This window comes from Bactrocera tryoni, chromosome 2 (genome assembly GCF_016617805.1).
Source record: "Bactrocera tryoni isolate S06 chromosome 2, CSIRO_BtryS06_freeze2, whole genome shotgun sequence".
In the NCBI taxonomy this organism is placed as follows: Eukaryota; Metazoa; Arthropoda; class Insecta; order Diptera; family Tephritidae; genus Bactrocera; species Bactrocera tryoni.
Window position 1 is genome coordinate 136,049 of NC_052500.1, and position 19,302 is coordinate 155,350.

At 32.7% G+C, this 19,302-nt stretch overlaps 3 protein-coding genes across 4 annotated transcripts in view; 1 reads left to right on the forward strand and 2 right to left on the reverse strand.

Moving 5' to 3' along the window:
• LOC120769557 (fibronectin type-III domain-containing protein 3A) overlaps positions 1–12,402 on the reverse strand; it is a 34,896-nt gene extending 22,494 nt beyond the window's left edge. Inside the window, exons 1-2 of the mRNA XM_040096605.1 lie at positions 12,032–12,402; positions 6,564–9,289 (exon numbers count right to left, since the gene is read on the reverse strand). Coding sequence (XP_039952539.1) covers positions 6,564–9,183 — 2,620 coding nt within the window. The 5' untranslated portion in view covers positions 9,184–9,289; positions 12,032–12,402. The remainder of the gene's footprint in view (positions 1–6,563; positions 9,290–12,031) is intronic.
• The window catches only part of LOC120769559 (pneumococcal serine-rich repeat protein), a 32,225-nt gene continuing 14,596 nt past the window's right edge, over positions 1,674–19,302 (forward strand). Inside the window, exon 1 of one of the 2 annotated variants that reach the window (XM_040096610.1) lies at positions 1,674–2,300. The gene's annotated coding sequence lies outside the window, so the exon portion shown is untranslated. Of the gene's footprint in view, positions 2,301–2,750; positions 2,770–19,302 lie in introns of those variants that run through there. The other variant, XM_040096612.1, reaches the window with a different exon arrangement.
• On the reverse strand, positions 13,123–15,057 carry LOC120769563. The gene is made up of 2 exons (XM_040096618.1): positions 14,869–15,057; positions 13,123–14,137 (listed from the first exon to the last, which is right to left on the reverse strand). The coding sequence occupies exons 1-2, from the start codon at positions 14,971–14,973 to the stop codon at positions 13,964–13,966; spliced, it is 279 nt and encodes a 92-aa protein (XP_039952552.1). The 5' UTR covers positions 14,974–15,057; the 3' UTR covers positions 13,123–13,963.

A 19,302-nucleotide genomic window follows, 5' to 3' on the forward strand; every position in this document is an offset into this window, starting at 1 on the left:
GAAAAATGACCTTAAACACTCAATTGAAATGCTAATTGACCGGGATAAACGCTGTATCGAAGCACAAGGAAACTACTTTGAATAAAAAAATATAACTTTTGAAAAATATCAATTTTTTGTTGTTTTTTTAACAGTCCTGTTTCTTTTGCGACAGACCTTGTATGTACATATGTAAGTATGTAATAACAACAGACGGTTTCTTTTTCGAATAATCATGTTTTAAACATTTATTATGTATATATGCACAAATATATACATACATTATATTTTTTTATTTATAGTGTTTTCGATGTTTTTTTTTACCACTCTCTGTTGTTGTTTATAATTTCCACTTTTGTTGAACATTTTTTACAACTACTACTTTACACAATTCTCACACCGGAAACAACAATTGAATTCGTGAATTCTGCAATCTGTCGCTCTGTCGGTGTTTCTCGCGTATGAAATATGTATGTATGTATATTCATACATACTATGTAGTTGTGAGTGACGAGTCAGTCGCTCCAACCACACGTTAAGCGGGCACAATTATTTGTTGTATTGTACTTTTTGTTACGAATTTGTACCGCGCCCTGCCTCTATTTGTCGAACATTTAGAAAATGAACTAAGTGAATCCCCAGTTCCATGCTAAGAAAGCGAAGAGGACAAATACTTTCGAACTTTTGTGTAACTATGCTAAGTAATAAAACATGTTTATGTAGATTCATACATACGCATATACATATGTATATGTATTCTTGGAATCAACTGTGACTGCGACAGGCATCTTGCATTTTTTATATTTTTTAAATAATTTTCTTTTTATTTTTACTGCGCGGATACGTAAATGTATGTACATATATGTATTTATAAATGTACATACAATTTTCAGTCCATATGAATATTTATTTACATACATACTTAACGTTTATAGTATACATACATATGTATGTATATGTACATAAGATTGCATTATTTGATAGTTAGCTTGTGCCATCGTATTTTCATTCACTTTTCTTTATTTAGGGTTTCTTTGTTACTTCACAATTTGTATAATTTGAAACTTCCACGACCACACAATGACGGTATCTGAAGAGTATCACGCGTCACTGAAATTCAGTTTTTATTTTCTTGTTCGCTTTAACCGAAACTGGAATTCCTCGTGCAAATTCTTTTGCCCGATGATTCGCCCGTTTAATGCAGTTCTCAGTTTAGTTTATGCTGCCAATTTGCAAATATGCAGAAAACTGTGAGAACCAATTTATTTCATACCAACTATATTACTATTTTTCACCTCACTATATTAATGGAAATTGTATAAAATCAAATTTCTATTGCAAAGGACTGGAGTGTGTACATATGTATGTATGTATGTATATCCCTTGATTTACAAATAATATACATACATATATACATATATGTATAACGTAAATTGCCTGACATTATATATCATAAGCCAATATACACATACATATATACATACATATATGCATATGTGTATACATATATGTATGCATATATATTTATATATGTACAATATACGTAAATCTATTAGATGAAGACAAGTGAGTACACTTTATTGTTTTTAAATAATATGATCCTGGTGAAAAAATTACACTACGACACCGCTTACTAAATTCGACTAAACTATTCGATTTGGATGTTAGAAACGCACTATTCACGTCAGACTTCAGCGCTCCACTTTGGTATGTCTTTCTACCGAGCGAGCAATGAACATTCACTCAACTGCCACATCCACTAGACACCACAATCAATCCACCGAAGTCAGCAGCATACCAACGAATGAACGAATGAACACACCGATATCCAACAAACCAGACCAACAATCCAGTTAAGTCATTGCGTTGAGGCAGTCCAGTAGACCGGTCGATAGCTCCGCCAGAGAACATAAAGACAAACCTGCACCTTCTCTATGTCTTTACATTCTCTGGCTCCGCTACCACTTCTAACGCTTTCCGCACACTTGTTTCACTGTTAGTTGCTTTGTGATAATATGCAGAAGACACCGAGAGTACTCGTTCATTTAGAAAAGAGAATTCGACAAAATGAACGTATGTGAACCTAAATAAACTCAGTAAATTGTTGGAACGGCAAAAGTGTGGCAGCCGAACCTGTTTTCTTTGTTGCGGGCAACAAGACTTCAGTACCACATATTTTTATTGGAATGCACTGTAATGGAATTTTCGGTGTTTCAACTGGAAATTATTCTTGTGTAGCTGCTGTTCACTCCCAAGCTATTTCATCTTGTATATACATACATACAATTGCATCTCTCTACATGCTTACATATGCACGTATGGTAAGTACTTTGTTTCCATTGTGTTTCCGAAACTAACATACATACATAGTTTGTACTACAGTTTGGGTAAAGCCGCTAAAGATTTATGATATTCGTAATTTGGCTTTTTTGTGTTAAGCAAGATTTACCCAGTTTCGATTTTGAAATCATGTTTTATATTGATTTTCCAGAGCGGCCATATGTACATATGTATGTACATATTTAAATGATACATACATACATATGTATAAAATAATTAACATTTCACACATATGACACGATTTATTTTACCTACATTCATATACACATATGTATGTACATAAATGCATCTTAAATAATAAAATTAGATTTTTATATACATACATATGTATGTGTATCTATTTTTGATATATTAAGGAGCGGGTTGATTTGAGAGCATAACTGTGAATACTCATCCACCTAAAGCCCCAGAACGAGTTAACTCACTCAAAATCAAACTTATGAGAGCGCTGTGAGTATGAAAACTCAGCATCAAGTGCTGAACACAATGAGCGCGACAGACTGGAAACGGCATCTGTCAAATATTAAAATACACACGTTCTTATGGACACAGTTATTTTGACAGCTGCACGACTACACGACTGCAGCCGACAGTTGTCGCTCTCGCTAACTTCAATATATTTTTATATTTGCCAACGGCAGTAGGACGACAGTAGAGTTGACAGTAGGGAGATGAGGTAGAGTGGTGATGCCACTAATATGTGAAATATAAAATTATTCAAAGCTCTAAAGCGTAAAATAGCTCTATTATATCATTTGTAATAACAATTGATAATTTAAAACAAATAAATTTACCTATTTTTTTTGCATAAAAAATTTCACTTTGAACCAAATATTAAAATTTCATTGAAGTGAAAAGTATTAGTATGGCCACAACGAAATTGTGTACATACAAAATGGACAACTGTGTTGTTTTGTGTACATGCCGGCCATTGTTATGTCGCTGCCTTCTTACAAATGTTCATGTAGTAGGATTCACGACGCCATTTTCAGTTCACTGTCGTGCTGCCATGTCGTGTCGTGCTAGTTAATTTTTACGTTAATTAAAAATGAGTCAAAAGAATATATTTTGAGCTACGCCGAAATATGTACTCTTTATTTATACTCTTAAGACTCATTTATTACATGTTTCTTATTTCTATTTATACTAACTAGTATGTTTACTTATTACTAGTTGATAGTTTGTTTAAATACAGATTGTATTATTTATTTAGGTTTGTTTACATATATGTACATATGTATATTGTTTGCTTAAAAACATTTGCTTTGTTTTAAGATAAGGTTGTTGTGGTATTCAAACTCAATGTTGTTTTGATACTTGTTTCTTTAGGATTGTTTGTTGTAGTGATAGTGCATTTCAATTCTTCCAACTCAAGGTTGTTTCTGCATTCTGTTTACTGAAACGAAAGGTTGTTTTGATGTTTGTTACTATTATAAGGAATACATTCCTAACTCGCTCATTGTGTTCAGCACTTCATGCGTTTTTAGAATTTTTTCTCGTAGCAAAGCAGCAGCTTCTTTCTGCTTTCTCCGAAACAGTATTACCATAGTTGATAATTTATATATAATATATATACTATATAATTTATTTTTTAAAATTCGATATTATTATTAAACATAGTTGCCAAGTAGAATGACACACCGATTACAGCGATCTTACTACTTTCGGAACCGTTTTGCTCGCTTTGTCTTTTCTTCACCTTCAAATTGAGCCGTTTTTGGTGATCTTGTCTTCCAAATCTTGTAAAAAAAATAGTTGCAGTTGCTGCTATGAAACTATTTGTTCGAGTTTTAACACTCTGAAGAAGTCTATATAATACTATGTTCGGACCGACAACGAAAACATGTTTCCATGTAAAATCTGTCAAACGAAAACACAGTTTTCGCTGCAAACTACTTGAAAACTTACATTCCACTCATTATAATCGGACATATATTGTCACTTGATATTTGTTTACATTCCATATACAAATACTGTAACTTAATATTCTCAGATGAGGGGGATTCTCTTGCAGAATTTTCCTCTTGGTGCAACGGCACAACAACAAACACACGCAGAAAATTATTTGCAATGGCTGTAAAATATGTCAGACCAAAACCCATGTTTTTTTCGTGCCGTAATATATCAATAGATTCTGCAATGGCTGCTCTCTTGGCCTTGCATATTTCGGTATAGGATGTTTACATTTTGTGTCATCGTGCAATCTTGCAAGAGCAAGAGAATGCCGCTATTGATAGTTGTCAGTGAAAACTCATCGAAAACACACATTGTCGGTCCGAACGACTTAGATTCGACAACATACAAATGTGTTTTCAAAATGTTTTCAATGTCTGTCCGAAAATAATATGTATAAGCGATTTTAGATTGTAGACAAAGAAGTTAGCATGTTTTTCGATTATTATTGTTAACAATTACATATATTCGCTGATAAGTATTATCACTATAATTTACTAATGGCAGCATTATTTGATTTATGGGCATTTTAGGCATGATTAAGATGTAGATCCTAATTATTCATTATTATTATTTATCCTATAATTATTAATTATAATATTTTAAACAGCATTGTGCCCAAAATTGAATAATTAATTATTTGATTTTAAGTGCATTTTGGATAACCTGTATCGATAATTGATTTTGAAAATACAACAAAGGGTCTGCAAATGGGACCTATAATTGCAACCGGGCAATAGTTCCACAATTTTATCTGGAGTTTAGATGAAATTTATTCAACCAAAAAGTATACAGTGAAATTTCCCACTACGGACAGTCCTCATAGCCAAACGTCCCCCATAACCAAACAATTTCCTGAACACGACGTTTTCATTATTATTTTCATACAAAAGCAATTGCTATAATCGAATATAATTACGTTCCAATGATCGTATTTCGTTAAAATTATATCTGATAAACGGAAAAGAGGTAATAAAATGTGTCAAGAAAATTATGTACAATTTATAGTTCCCGTTTTTTTAATTCTTATTATTTTTTGTTGTTTTGGGACAGTTTTTTTAAGAACAATGCGTAAAATAGTCACAGAAGACAAATTGTCTTGCGTTCACTGAACAAATATTTTTTATAGTTAGGTATTGTGTTTACATACATACATAGATATATCAAAATAATTTAGGCGATAAAATATTTAGTACATTCTGTAAGCACCATAAAGTTTATGCACATTCACGGAGCTTTTGTACAGTTTTATATTTCTGTTGGTAACATTTTACATAAATTTCATTGCTTCAACTATGTTTTGTGTGCCTACTGCCACTGTGTAGCGAAATGATAGAAAATGGAAATATTCATTCCCGAAACTGAATTTCTATGAATAGCCGAAAACACTTTTTTATACGTATTTATATATCATTAAACATAATTTAAAAAATATCTTAAGAAACACTTTTAAACCTCTAATAGAGTCTACTAATAGGTATTACGGTATTGCTTTATCGTTTTGTTCGCCTACGGGATTAAAATCAACCCTTTTAACTTAAATTACTACATCTACATACATGTGCTATAAACTCAACCAAAGGGGCTAAATTGAAAATATTGTGTATATGAGGGCAAAACCAAACAAACAATTGGAAGGCAATATACTCGTATTAGGGATATGATGATTAGAAGAAGATCTAGACCAAATTCATTCATATTCAGCGCAAAACCACATTATGTTTAATAACACATTTGCATTTGATATCAGTAAAATAACGCACCTTTTGACCAATACGAAAGTTCAAAGTTAAGTTTGGAAACCACTATACGGGGTATATTGGAGCTAGAGAAAGGTCTGAACCGAATTTAATTTTGAAAATTGTTAGTCGAAAGATTGCATACATTAAAGGCACTTGAAGGACACTCTCACTTTTTAATAACATTCAAATCACAGATGATCCTTCATACTTCGGACGTGTGCGAAATTGCAGATCGGTATCTCAAAAACTCAGTGATTGATTCACGTATTTATGTAGATACTATATGTATGTATACTTCACAGGGTCTCCGACGTTTGCTTCTAGGCAAAGTGTTTAGGATATAAAAAGTAAAGAAAGAGAGGAGTAATTTCTGCACTGGCTTTATGTAAACTCGACGAGGAGTCAACATGGCCAATGTATTTTCGCAAACGACAGTGTTCAGCATAAAACTATTTGCACAAATTATATAAGGTGAATGAGAAATGTTCTTGGCAAATGGTTGAAAATGTACACAAAAGTATACAAAGTAGTAATTAATTGTTCGCTTACCTCGATGAAGTTTGCCTTTGCCAGAAATGTTTAGTATAATGCCCGAATCGAATTTCTGCTGCTGCTGTTGATAATGCGCCTGGGGTTGTTGAGGCTGTTGTTGGTGACGTAGTTGATGATTTTGAGTTTGATTGTGATTTTGATTCTTCACTTTTGAGTTTTGTACTAACTGATGAATAGTCGTATTGTCTTTCGCCACTGGAGCAGTGCTTGATGATAGTGGTCTAGTCTGATTTTGTAGCGGATTCTGATACTGCTTGGAATGTAAAGACTGCGAAATGCTACTTCGTGCAGAGCTGAGGGTTGCTTGATTAAATGATACACATTGTGGATTGACCCCGGTCTCCACTGATGCTGCATTTAAGGCCGCGTGACCATGTGTCGGACAGAGGGTGTGGAGTTCTCCATGGGAGTCGATAAAAACAGGTGCTGCCTCTAAAAGTGGCCAAGGAGTTGATCCATTACCAACCGAGGCTACCACAGTAGAAGTGGTGCATAGTTCCTGCCGCTGTCCAAAAATACTACTGGAGTCGGCTGCTAGTGTTGGAGTGCCCAGTGAAATCAACTGAATCGGGAACAGTTGAGCTTGCTGAGTCGGATTGGCGACGGTCACGGGCAGGGCGCTTGTTTGGATTGCAACAGCAACTGAACTAGGAGAACTATTCAGATGAGTTTGCGTACAATTTCTCAATTCATCGCATTGTTGAGGATGTTCGTTAGAAGATATTACAAAATTGTGTACCTGTTGAAAATTTTGTATCAATGATGAGCAGTAGTGTTGGTGTTGAAAATAATTTTTGGAATAGCTTGGTTGAACCACTGGTAAGACTTGCAGCTGCTGTTGTTGCTCTTCTTGCAATCCTGGATACTTATTTAAGTTCGTTTTATGCACAGTAGTTGTAGTTGCTAATTGTTGTAGACGCGGTTGCTGCGGTTTAGGCAGTTGTGGCTCTTGTTGGTAATAGATCGCTGTCTGCTCGTAGGCATACATTGATGATGAGGCAGTAGTTGCGGATGTAGTTGGTTGTAATTTTTTTCGTGCTGGATGAAAAGATGGGGCCAAAGGCGTCAGTTTTGATTTTAGAGCCTTCAGAGCTAATGCCATTGATGGTGTGGAATTTTGGATTGTTGACATCGATTGCTCTTTACGTTTTGATGACTCAGTTTGGTCATGAGACTCAATTGAAACTGAATTAGTTGTTTCAATCGTAGTTAATATTTGCATGTTATTTTTAGGGGATTGTATCTTTGATCCATTAAACACTTGTGCTTCCCCTTTGGAGTAACCTTTGTTATTATTGTTATCCAAATTTTCATTTAAGTTCGTATTTGCATATTGGGAATCCAATAGTATAGGGTCATTACTTACTCCACCGGAACAATATATATTATCGTCATTATCGTTACTAGATTGGTGAGCATCTAAATTCAATGACGACGCAACAGGTAAATTTTTATCTAGTTGCTCTTCGTGCTGCATTATTGTATGATGTTCATTATTAATAATTTGATAACTTTCACCGATAAATGCCACCAACTCTCGACATGATAAGTTCATTTCTTTAGTTTGATCTATGTTGTCCTCTTCGGTATCTTTCCAAGGACTATCACATTTCATTTTCTCACCATGTTCACAAAAATTTTCATTTGCACAATCTATAACGTGTTCTATTATCCGGAAATTGTCATAGTCAATAATGCGTTCTTGATAGGTGCAATTTGCTAAAGTTTGGTCACAATCACAATTAAATTGTGTTGCATCATTACAAGTACATTCAACTGATTCCAAAAATTTTTCAGTATTAGAATGTGTTTTACAACCAAAAATATTATCAGAATTTATAGCAGATTTCTCAACTTCCAAAATACTAACCGGTTTCTTAAAAGAATTATCGCATTCAATGAGACTTTTTGTTTCAGATAAAGTGTCATTACTACTTTTACTACATTCACTCTTCATGTCTATAAAGTCCATTTCCCTGAATAAGAAATAATTTTTATCTTCCAACATATTCTTCTCGTTGTCGTTTTCACTTTTTCTATCCTGTGTAATTGATATAATTTCTTCGCTTTTCTCGCTGATCTCATTAAACATTAAGCTCTGATTTCGTGTTTTTGAAGACGAAAAATCCTTCTGATCATTGGTATCTTCCTTAAGTTCAGCGTTTACTCCTAACTGTTTGGGTACCCTTTTTGTTAAAAATACTTGCGCTGTGTTACGCATAGTATCGGTCTGAGTGCTATTATCAACGCATTGCATCGTTGTCAATCCGACGGCTGCAACAATTCTATTTGAGCATTTATCTTCATCATCACAGCTAAGTGATCTAGCTAAAGTAACAGATGGTGTATGCAATATTTTTACAAAAGGCAAATTGGATCTAAGCGACTGTGCCCGAATTGTTGATATCGGAATCGCTGAAAGTGCTTTTGCAGGCTTTGTAGAGCGGATCATTACGTTAGAGTTTGACGTATTATTTGAAACTTCAGATTTTACAATATTCGTATTTTTCGCGAAAAAAGACGACCGGTGGTCTGTGATTACAGCCTGCGACGAATCAATAGCGTGAGATGACGCAGCGATAGCGGATATTTGGGTGGTCATGACGGTAGCCGTCATATGTTTAAATCGCAAATCAAGTAGCCGCTTCTGCGACTGGCACTAAATTTCTACATTATAATATGAAACCATGGTGCTTGTATAATGTTTAAACATTCCTAACCGTCTGAAATAAGTAAAGGAAGAGAACATTCGTGTATACGTATGTATGTATATATGTACATATATCTATCTATACAATAAATCCTTAAATGAATCTTCAATCAGTATATTAATCTATATTCATATGTCTCTATGCATGAATACATGGTGCTTCATTTGCATCACAAGTACATTATTTTCCACAGACCCTCTTTCAAATGTAACGTAAATATCTACATGTGCACTTTAATTTCGACAATGACCACGAACTTATTGTTTTATACACCTTAAATAATTTTTTTGGAGAAAAAAATGGATATAAATACCATAAATAACAGGAGTAATTTCAAATGGAAAATTAAGGCGCACTTACCAATATTTATTTGGCACATAGACAGTACACATATGCATATGCACATTTGCAGTTATTAAAAAACAATTCATATTTATAAATAATAGTAAAACTACATCAAATTTTAGCACAATTTATGTAAAAAAAAATATTTTACTGTGAACATATGTTTGAATACGTTGATTTTATTTATTCACACACGTACGCCCGAACATTATTACGGAGAGATGCTTTATATTCATCCGTTTGCTTCGTGGTTGGATTCCTGAATATTAACCGAATGTTTCTCGCTATATGTTCGTATAGTTTATGTGTGTTTGTATATACAAGTATTTACATACATATACCAAAGTTAGAGCTTTCACCTTATTCACCATTTATAGCACTGCACGAAGGTACTTTAAGTTAATTTTTAGGTTTTAAATTTCTTCATGAGTGAGTAGTATTATACTTGTTTTTTTTTTTTAACCATCTACTATACATACATATGTATTTCAAAATAAATAAATAACTGAGAACAGATAATGATATGTAGTAATTGGATCCTAATGAGGACCTGTGAGTGCTTTTGTATGGTGAATTTCTTAATTAGGCATTTGAATAAGGATGTTAGTTAATGAAACAAAAAACTTTTACGTATCTGGCTTGTTCATTCTGACTACAACGGAAACAACATTTACGCAACAAGTTAGGTGGATATTTTACCAATAAAATCTTGTGCTATAAATATATTGCACCATAATAGTCATATGTCCATTGGTATTATACTAACTTACATACAAATACAATAGGGGTATTCTCTTGCTCTTGCAAAACCCTTGCACGGTGCAAGAATTGCATATATTTCCTCTTGGTGCACCGGCACAGCAACAAACACACGCAGAAAATTATTTGCAATGGCTGTAAAATATGTCAGACCAAAACCCATGTATATTTGCGTGCAATGTCACGCAAAAATATAATTGCAACCCTCTTTTAGCTGTCATTTTACATAAAGACATATTACGTCGTTAAATTGTTGAGGAAGGTAAGTTTTAAATACGTTTTATAATTTCTATTTAAATTATAAAGATTTGTTGCAGTTTTTTTGTTAAAAATGTATGCAGAAGGTGCGCCAATTCACAATAAATTGATCGAATCAGCCGTTCATATGTATATCACTAGATTCTGCAATGGGTGCACTCGTGCCCTTGTATATTTCGGTATAGTATTTTTGCAATCTGCAATCTTGCAAGAGCAAGCGAATACTCCTAATGTGTTTAGACCCAGTGTATAACGAAGTCATTTGCATGGTTAGAAAACCGATTGTAAGATACATATGTACATATGTATGTTGGTAATAAAGTGATGCCAAAACGATGGTCTTCACCTCTCACTAGTCAAAAATGGTTATAAAATTATATCGTCCATAATTTACATCATTGCCAAATTCAAGGTGTTAAAAATGCCCTTAACCAAAGAAATCACTAAGTTTTCTAAGCAAATATCTATATTACAAAGTACCTACATATGTATGTATGTATGTACATACTATACATATGTATGTATATAAAGAGTATAATAATTCTAACTGAATTAAAATATTCATTTCATGATATATACACATACATATACATATATTTTTATATATACATATATACATATATTCAATCGGTATTTATAATTTTTCATATGTATAGTGTCTAATAAAATTAAGTATTAAGACAAATATTGGGTTTTTCATGAATACTTTTGTCCTTTACTGTATATACATATGTATGAATTGTGTTTACATATTACAGATAAACTACTGATAAGGTTAGGAGGGGAGCGAACGAACTAATTAAAATTACATTCATAGAAAAACTAGAAAGAGAAACTTCAATAATAAACTAAATAGTGACTATGTATGTACACGTAACCATATTGTGAGAAATTTGTAGGCCTTTCAATATTTTTTACTATTACAATGTTAATTTGTAGTTACTTATTTACCGTCATATATCCAGGTACGATACTAAAAAAAATTAGATGTGGTCATTGGCCGGTGGTTTGTACATGCTTTTATTGGATGTATGTACATATATATGTACATACATACATGTAAGTGCATAAATACTTATTTACCAATATGCTATACAAAAATATACTGGTCCATTCATGTTTATGTATGTCAATGTGTTAGATTTCGCTCAAATTTCAATCAAGTAAAATTGTTTCCTTATTAATTATGTTCATTCACACACACATACGTACATAAGTACATATATACTTACATACATATGTATGTATAATGTATGATGACTGCTGCGAATTCAAAATGACGTGGCAAAGCTAGAAAAAATGAATGGCAACCTGACGAAGAACTTCTATTGATGCCAGTTATATACACATACGCTTTTAAACATAATTTTTTTTATATGTCAATACACTCACTTTATATTTTTATCTTCCTAAACTGAGTTTACCGTATAATTTATGCATTTTTGCCGACAATCACATTCACTTTCCTTTGCATTTACGTAGCTTTCCAATATTTTTAAGATTGTTTTGTATAAATATTACAGCCTTTATCGCAATCTTCTAGCTTTTGCTACACCCAACATCTGTGCAATTAACTTTATACATGATGCACTGTATTATAAACATACATATTTTGTTACTTGTGCAATGCAACGTTATTTAAGCAATTGTTACACCAAACCAGTTAAAACACAAATTTCAGCATTGTGATTAGTGGAGACTCAAAATATCAAATTCACTTGCGACAACAGACACGGAATACGTTTGATTAACAACAGCGAGAAAATGGAAAAGTGCATTAGGCACTGTCTTCGCATGTGGAATGTGAAAAATGAATACCAACAACGCGGCACCATCAGTGCTTCGCTTTTGCTGCGTTGGCGGACCCGAGTTTTGCCAAAATACACCACTATCATCCAAAGACCTCAGAGAAAAAATATATTTAATTCAACTTTTTGGCATTTGCGAATCAATACAAAATCAAATATACATCCATACATATGTATATTTTGCATACATTTTAATATGCAAGTATACATATGCACATAAAGTCACTAAAAATATATTTGTATATGTTTGTATACACCAAAATTTATTAAAATATATTTGTGTGCATTTAAGGCTGTTTGCCTTACTCTGACAAGTGGCATCAACAATTTGCCGCTTCGTTTGTACCCGATTTACTCTTGGTGGTGCACTTTTTTATATTTCGCAACTTCTTTGTTCAAGAAAAAGCTTTCGAAAATTATAAGACGGCCGCTTCAGAGAATGCAAATTCTCTGACATTACTTTACAAAACTATGTTCTCTCTGTGGAATCCATGTTTGCACGCGAAACAAATGCAAAAGCTCTTGTGTACGAAACTTTGAATACAATACATTTGTACTGATATCAAAAAGCTCGGTTGTTGCAAAAAGATATACAAATTTTAAGGACTTTTATTAACTATATATAAAAGTATGTAATTACTATTTTTTGTATGTTCATATACATATTTATGTATAAGTACGTGGTCATTCAGTTTGTTCCAATCGCTGAAGCCGGGTGTGTAACCTACATATTTCAGTCTTGTTAAGGTGATAGGAAGTGCTATGTTCTGGCGAAGCAGAAATTTGTATAAATCAAAAGCATCTCAAAAATATATTTAAATTAATTTTGCACATCAAATTGTTAGTACACTAATTGAACTAACTTTTGGTACCATTTGGAAGAATTTAAAGCAAACGTCAGCTAATTGTCAGAAAACTGGAAAATTATGGGAAAATCAAAGAAAATACATGCATACAATAGACATGGTCCACTTGCAGAGAAACATCAGTACATACATATGTACATACATAGTACTTACATACAGGGTTGTCCGGAAAGTAATAGGACCATGCATAAACTATATTCGTCCTAAGTAGAAAAAACTAAAATTCACATATAAACATGTCAAACTCGTAAAGTTCCGGAAAGTGATAGGACCGGACAATCCCTGTATGCATGTACATATGTAGCTTAAAGTTGATAGCTTCTTCTGGCTAGTATGTGTACACTCCAACGAATAATTCCACTAACAATTTAATTTATTTTAGCGCCAATGCATTGACAAGGAATGGGGAAATATAAAAACAATTTTGGTACAAAACAAACAAGAGTTTAATTTATATTTTACATATATGTATATGTATATTTATCGCAATTGATACATAGATACAAGTATACATCTGCATGCTATCATGTCTAATTAATAATATACTATGTGTTACAAATCAAACAAATTAACAAACAATTTAGAAATCTGAAAATAAATCAAAATAAACTGCCAACACTAAGATTCGTGTTTCTAATATAAATCATTTGCTAGCTGATTTTTTTAGGTTTGACTTGTCGTTTAAGAAGCCAAGCGGTATAATCGTTTTTAATTCTTTTTGCTTTGGATTTGCGCAGGCGTGCACTAATATAATCATCGCGCTCACGCAACCAAATACGTGCGTACTCCCAGCCCATGAGCCAGTTCATCGGAATAGGACAAGGCTGTTAAATCGAAGTATTATTAATAATGAATATATACAAACAATAATATATACATGAAGTATTATTGAATAATAAAAGGTAATAAATAATATATACATATAAATAATATTTATTTGTAATGTACCATGGTGAAATTAAAAGAGGTCCAGTGATAATTTTCATATACCTTTTACTTTTTATACTTTGCTTTATATGTATGTATAATTTGCAGATTAATATAATCACTCAGCAAACCAACATTTCAATTCTTATTTATGCTGGAACATAAATCAACAGTCTTAAATAAATTAGATTCCCTCTCTAAGGGTGTTAATAAACATTTTCCACTTCCAATTTTAAACATTTTTTCCCGACACATCAAAATCATCAAACATAATAAATTCCACTTCTCAATATAGTATATAATAGTAGGTACTATTATCACACAATTCTGAAAAATATATACATAGTACTTAGTCTATCAAAGTAATATCATTCTGAAAGAATAGTACGAAATTTATTAATATATTTTTGGTTCTACTACGTATCTTTGGTTTCACCATGATAACATAATCCTACGTTCATGTACATACACAGCAAGCAAAAACTGTAGAGCAGGTTACAGCAGGAAACTCTTAGTTTATACACATAGTGTCAAATTTTTACAATAATTTCACTATTTAAGAAGCTCAATTAAATTACAAAATTTAAATTTTATCTCGGCTGCGCATAAATAAAATTTTTGAACCTACATCATTCTCGTAAGATGGTACGAATTTCTTCTGTTTTATGTAAACATGTGACTGCAAATTATCGCGTGGACGCACTATAAACGCCTTCGACCATTCTGCTTTCATTTTCCCGATGATGTATGGTTAATGTGTGTTATTTTATTTGAAACATTTATCTAACAAGACAAAACAATATTTTACACTTTTTAAATTTTGAAAGTAATATAATTTTGAAAAACAATAACCTAAATGACATTAAAATCTGAACTGTATTTTTTCAAAATATTTTCATAGTAATCAAAAGTGAATACTATTTGAGAGATTTGTATATATGTACATAAATACATAATATATGTTTATACGGATGCGTACAACTAATTAACAAAGACATGTCCCTGTAAATAATTTGCACAAATTGGAATTGTTATTCACAAAGTGATAATAGCGGTATGCATCGTTTACAATTACATTAGCAATGCAGGTGAATTTTTCTTTAATTAAGATATTTTATATAAGGCTTTTCTTAAATTTTTATAGAATGTTACTAACTTTATTGAAACAATGGTGAGGGTAAAGAGAAACCTTTTTCTGAGGATACTAGGTTGTCACTGTAACTGACAAGAGAAATTAAAGTATGGATTTTTGGGCAACTGAGAACGCACTAGCCGTAGATACCATTAAAAGTTGATTTCGAGAAGTAGGACTGGTTTTCCAGGAAGAGGCCGCTGCTCTCTAATCACAATGGTTGAGAAAAGTTATTAATGGCGTTCAAAACGCTGGATTATAGGTACATTACTCCAACATTCTAAACAACGGTTTCATGACAAGTTGGAAACTGTTTTAGATTGTCGCTGTCGCTGTGGCAGTCGAGTTTTAAACCATATCAAGAAATTGTTTTTCTTACCTGAAAAAAGGTACGACTTTACAAAGTAACAAGTAAGAAAGGGCTAAGTTCGGGTGCAGCCGAACAAACCGAAATAAACCCTTGGTTTCATTAAGGTACCTCACATACAGTCATTAAACATATGGAGCAAAGTCAGCCTGATGTTCGAAAATCCTGATAATAGTTATATGGAGAGTAAGTCAAGTTTCCATCCAATTGTATCTATTTTTGTCACAAAGATATACTGTTATGAGTAAAACAGGTTCTGTAATTTTTATTGTGCAGATATATACAGTCTAAAGTCACCTGGAAGTTCGAAAATCTTTATATTAGATATGTGGCTGCTCAGAGAAGTATTGATATATTCGGTACCTAGGAGCTTGAGCAGTTTTGTTTGGATTTTGATAATTTTTGGTCATAAGGTGACATTTATATTAATTACTTCTTGATTTGTAAAGAAAGGAAGGAAAGGAAAGAGTCAAATGGAATTTAAATTTGTATTATATGGGAAGTAGAGGTGGTTGTGGTCAGATTTCGTCATTTTCACTCTGTAATATAGGAATATGAAATAAGTGTCACGTACTGAGTTTAGTCGAAATCGGCCGGTTGAATCCCGAGATATGTGATTTCGCCAAAAATTGAGCGGTGCCACGCCCATCGTCTAATTTTCACACCGGCTCGCATAAAACCTTTTCAAACCATCCCGGAGGTAAAATTTAATGTCTCTGACGTAATTAGTTATTGATTTATTGGGCTTTTAGTAGTTTTGAACAGTTCCGTTATATGGGGAGTGAACGAGGTTATCATCCGATTTCATTTTCAATTTTCACACTGTATGTAAGAGTTCTGATAATAATTTTGTTCAACAAACTTAATTGTTGTAGCTTTAGTAGTTTGGGAGATATGTACATACATCAAACTTATTATAGGGCGGGCCACGCCCACTTTTCAAGATTTTTTCCCACAGTTGTCCCTTGCTACTGGGATTCCCTGTACCGCAGCTTTACAGCTTTATATCTTAATTTAGTGCTTAGTTATGGCACTTTATAGGTTTTCCGTTAATGGTGATTTGTGGGCATGGCAGTGGCCCGATTACGTCCATGTACGAACTCGTAATTGTACTAAGAAACCCACATAAAAAATTTCATCAAGATATCTCAATTTTTACTCAAGTTACAGCTTGCAACAAAAATTAGTGGATCCACGATCCAAAAGTTAAAAGTTATACATTATTTCCAGTGAGCAACAAAAATCATAAAAAATCAACAATTAAACATTTGATAGTAATATAACCGGAAATATATAATATACTTATGTATTATATAAGTTTCTTTCTTTTCCATCAAGCGGTAATCAACAATAATCGTGGTTAATTAATTGCACGATCCATTTAAACTTTACATTTATGGGTTTCACATAGAGTTATACTAAGTTATAACGATCAGAAAACATAGCGCTCAGAGTTGTATTTGCGTAAACTTATTTTAGCATGTAATCCAACAACAAATTAGTATAAAAATTTATGATTTTACGATGCTTTGTTGCACGTTGTGAGTACCCCAATTATTAAAAACTCTAGTTTGTACAGACAATTTTTTCAAATATTTTTTGTTTTAAAAATACCCATATCTTTTGTTAATTAATAAAGTACTCAGCTCTGGTTGCGCAGAGCTCATTTATTTTTAAAATTTCCTAATCCTAATTCCTATATGTACATAAATACATACATATATACATATACATATACATATATTTTCAAAAATATCTTGTCTCCAACTGTAGCCGTTAAGAACTGTTCAAAAATCTGAGCACCTTTCTTATATGTAAGTAAGGCAAAGTTTCAAATTAAAGAGACAAAGAAAGTTGACATACCATTACTTGATCTTATGTCGTTGTTATTTAGTTGCACGCAACTGTTTTTAATATAGTTAGCTACAATAGAGATCCTACTGATTGTCATAAATAAAACAAAATCCAACTACCTCGTACTGGTATTGATTATAGTACAACACTGATCTACTTGTAGTATATATGTACATATGAACATACATACATACTAGTATATTTCTAATATTCCTGAGTGATTGCATATACCGAAATGATAAAATGACTTGTGAGTATGTAAACATTAAGTACGGGCGGTGAGGTTTCTTCTACTATCCACCCACACAGCGTCCTTACTATATAAAAAATGCTTAAAATTGAATATATCGGGTAGGAGGAATCATAATATTAGGGATATGGGATTCAGACAGGTTCGAACCAGAGCATTGAATTATAGCTCGATTTCATTTCTAGATACACGGTGTCACACTTTGAACCTCTTGCCAAATTTGATACCGTTATCTTTTTTGGAAACAATGCAAACAATCTGATAAAACCCAAAATTTTATTATAAGGGAACAATCAAATTTATTTTAAATAAAAAATAAAAAATGCTTTTTAAAATAGTAGAACACGAAATACGCAAACATAAAATACATATGTACATACATATGTTAATTTTTTTATTTTTTTATCCGGGACACCAAAAGAGAATTTGCCTTTAATGAATGTCAAAATAGTCTGTATGTAAAGTTTACATTGTAAACCCAATCTTACAAAACCAAACAGACGGGCGAAGATGTAAAAGTTATCTAAATGTATGTATGTACATATGTACACACACACATTCATATTTATACATTTATAATATGTAAGAGCACCTAAGGAATAAACAATGAGCATGAGAACAATCCAATATATCATATAGAGAAAAAGTTATTGATAACATTTTAACAAATTGAGATTAGGTAGCAAACGTACCGACAGGCCGCGCGTACTTCTATCAAAAAGCTAAAACCAATAAGTATCTATGTATTTCACTTTCATCCTTTCTTCAGTTGAGGCTAGATTTACACAAACACGAGTACATTATACAGGTATTCGTCTTCATTGAAATTCGATGGCGCCCAAAAGCGATATCAATAAGCAAACTACTGAACCGCCACTGTCTGTTGTTTGTACATTTTTGCTATTTCCTTTCACATTCTATTTGTTTGTTTGGCTGACGATGCAAATGCATTTGTGTTCGTGAGTCGTTAAAATACGTACAACTGCGACGAAGTGGTGAGGTGACTCAGGCAAAGCCAGTGTACGCGTAGTCAAAACAAAAAGTAGCAATCACCTACTTACATATACACAACTTTATATACATATACGTATGTATGTATATGTATATGGGGATGTGTGCAAATTCACACACATACATATGTACATAAACGCACATTTATATCTACATTCAGCAACATGTATAAATGTACACTTATTTTTGTGAAAACAACCGCAAACGAACGGCAGCGTACGTCGGTGACGAAAGCAATGGAAGCGCATTTTTTGCGTTAATGCTGACGTCCAATACGACTTCGGTGTCAGCGCCAGCGTTTGTTTATACAATATTGAGCGACTCTTGGTTGGTGTCGTTGGGTTTATTGTTATTGTTCCTGAGTAAACAACATGCAACAATAACAATTTCACAATACTAGCTCATTACTACGTACGAAATGCATACCAATATATTCATAGATACTATA

What these genes read in the sequence shown, in the direction of transcription:
- LOC120769563 (XM_040096618.1), bottom strand. Translation starts at nt 14,973, where the DNA reads ATGAAAGCAGAATGGTCGAAGGCGTTTATAGTGCGTCCACGCGATAAT. An exon ending in TACCATCTTACGAGAATGAT is followed by an intron (nt 14,138 to 14,868) that starts GTAGGTTCAAAA and finishes TCGATTTAACAG; the next exon opens with CCTTGTCCTATTCCGATGAA.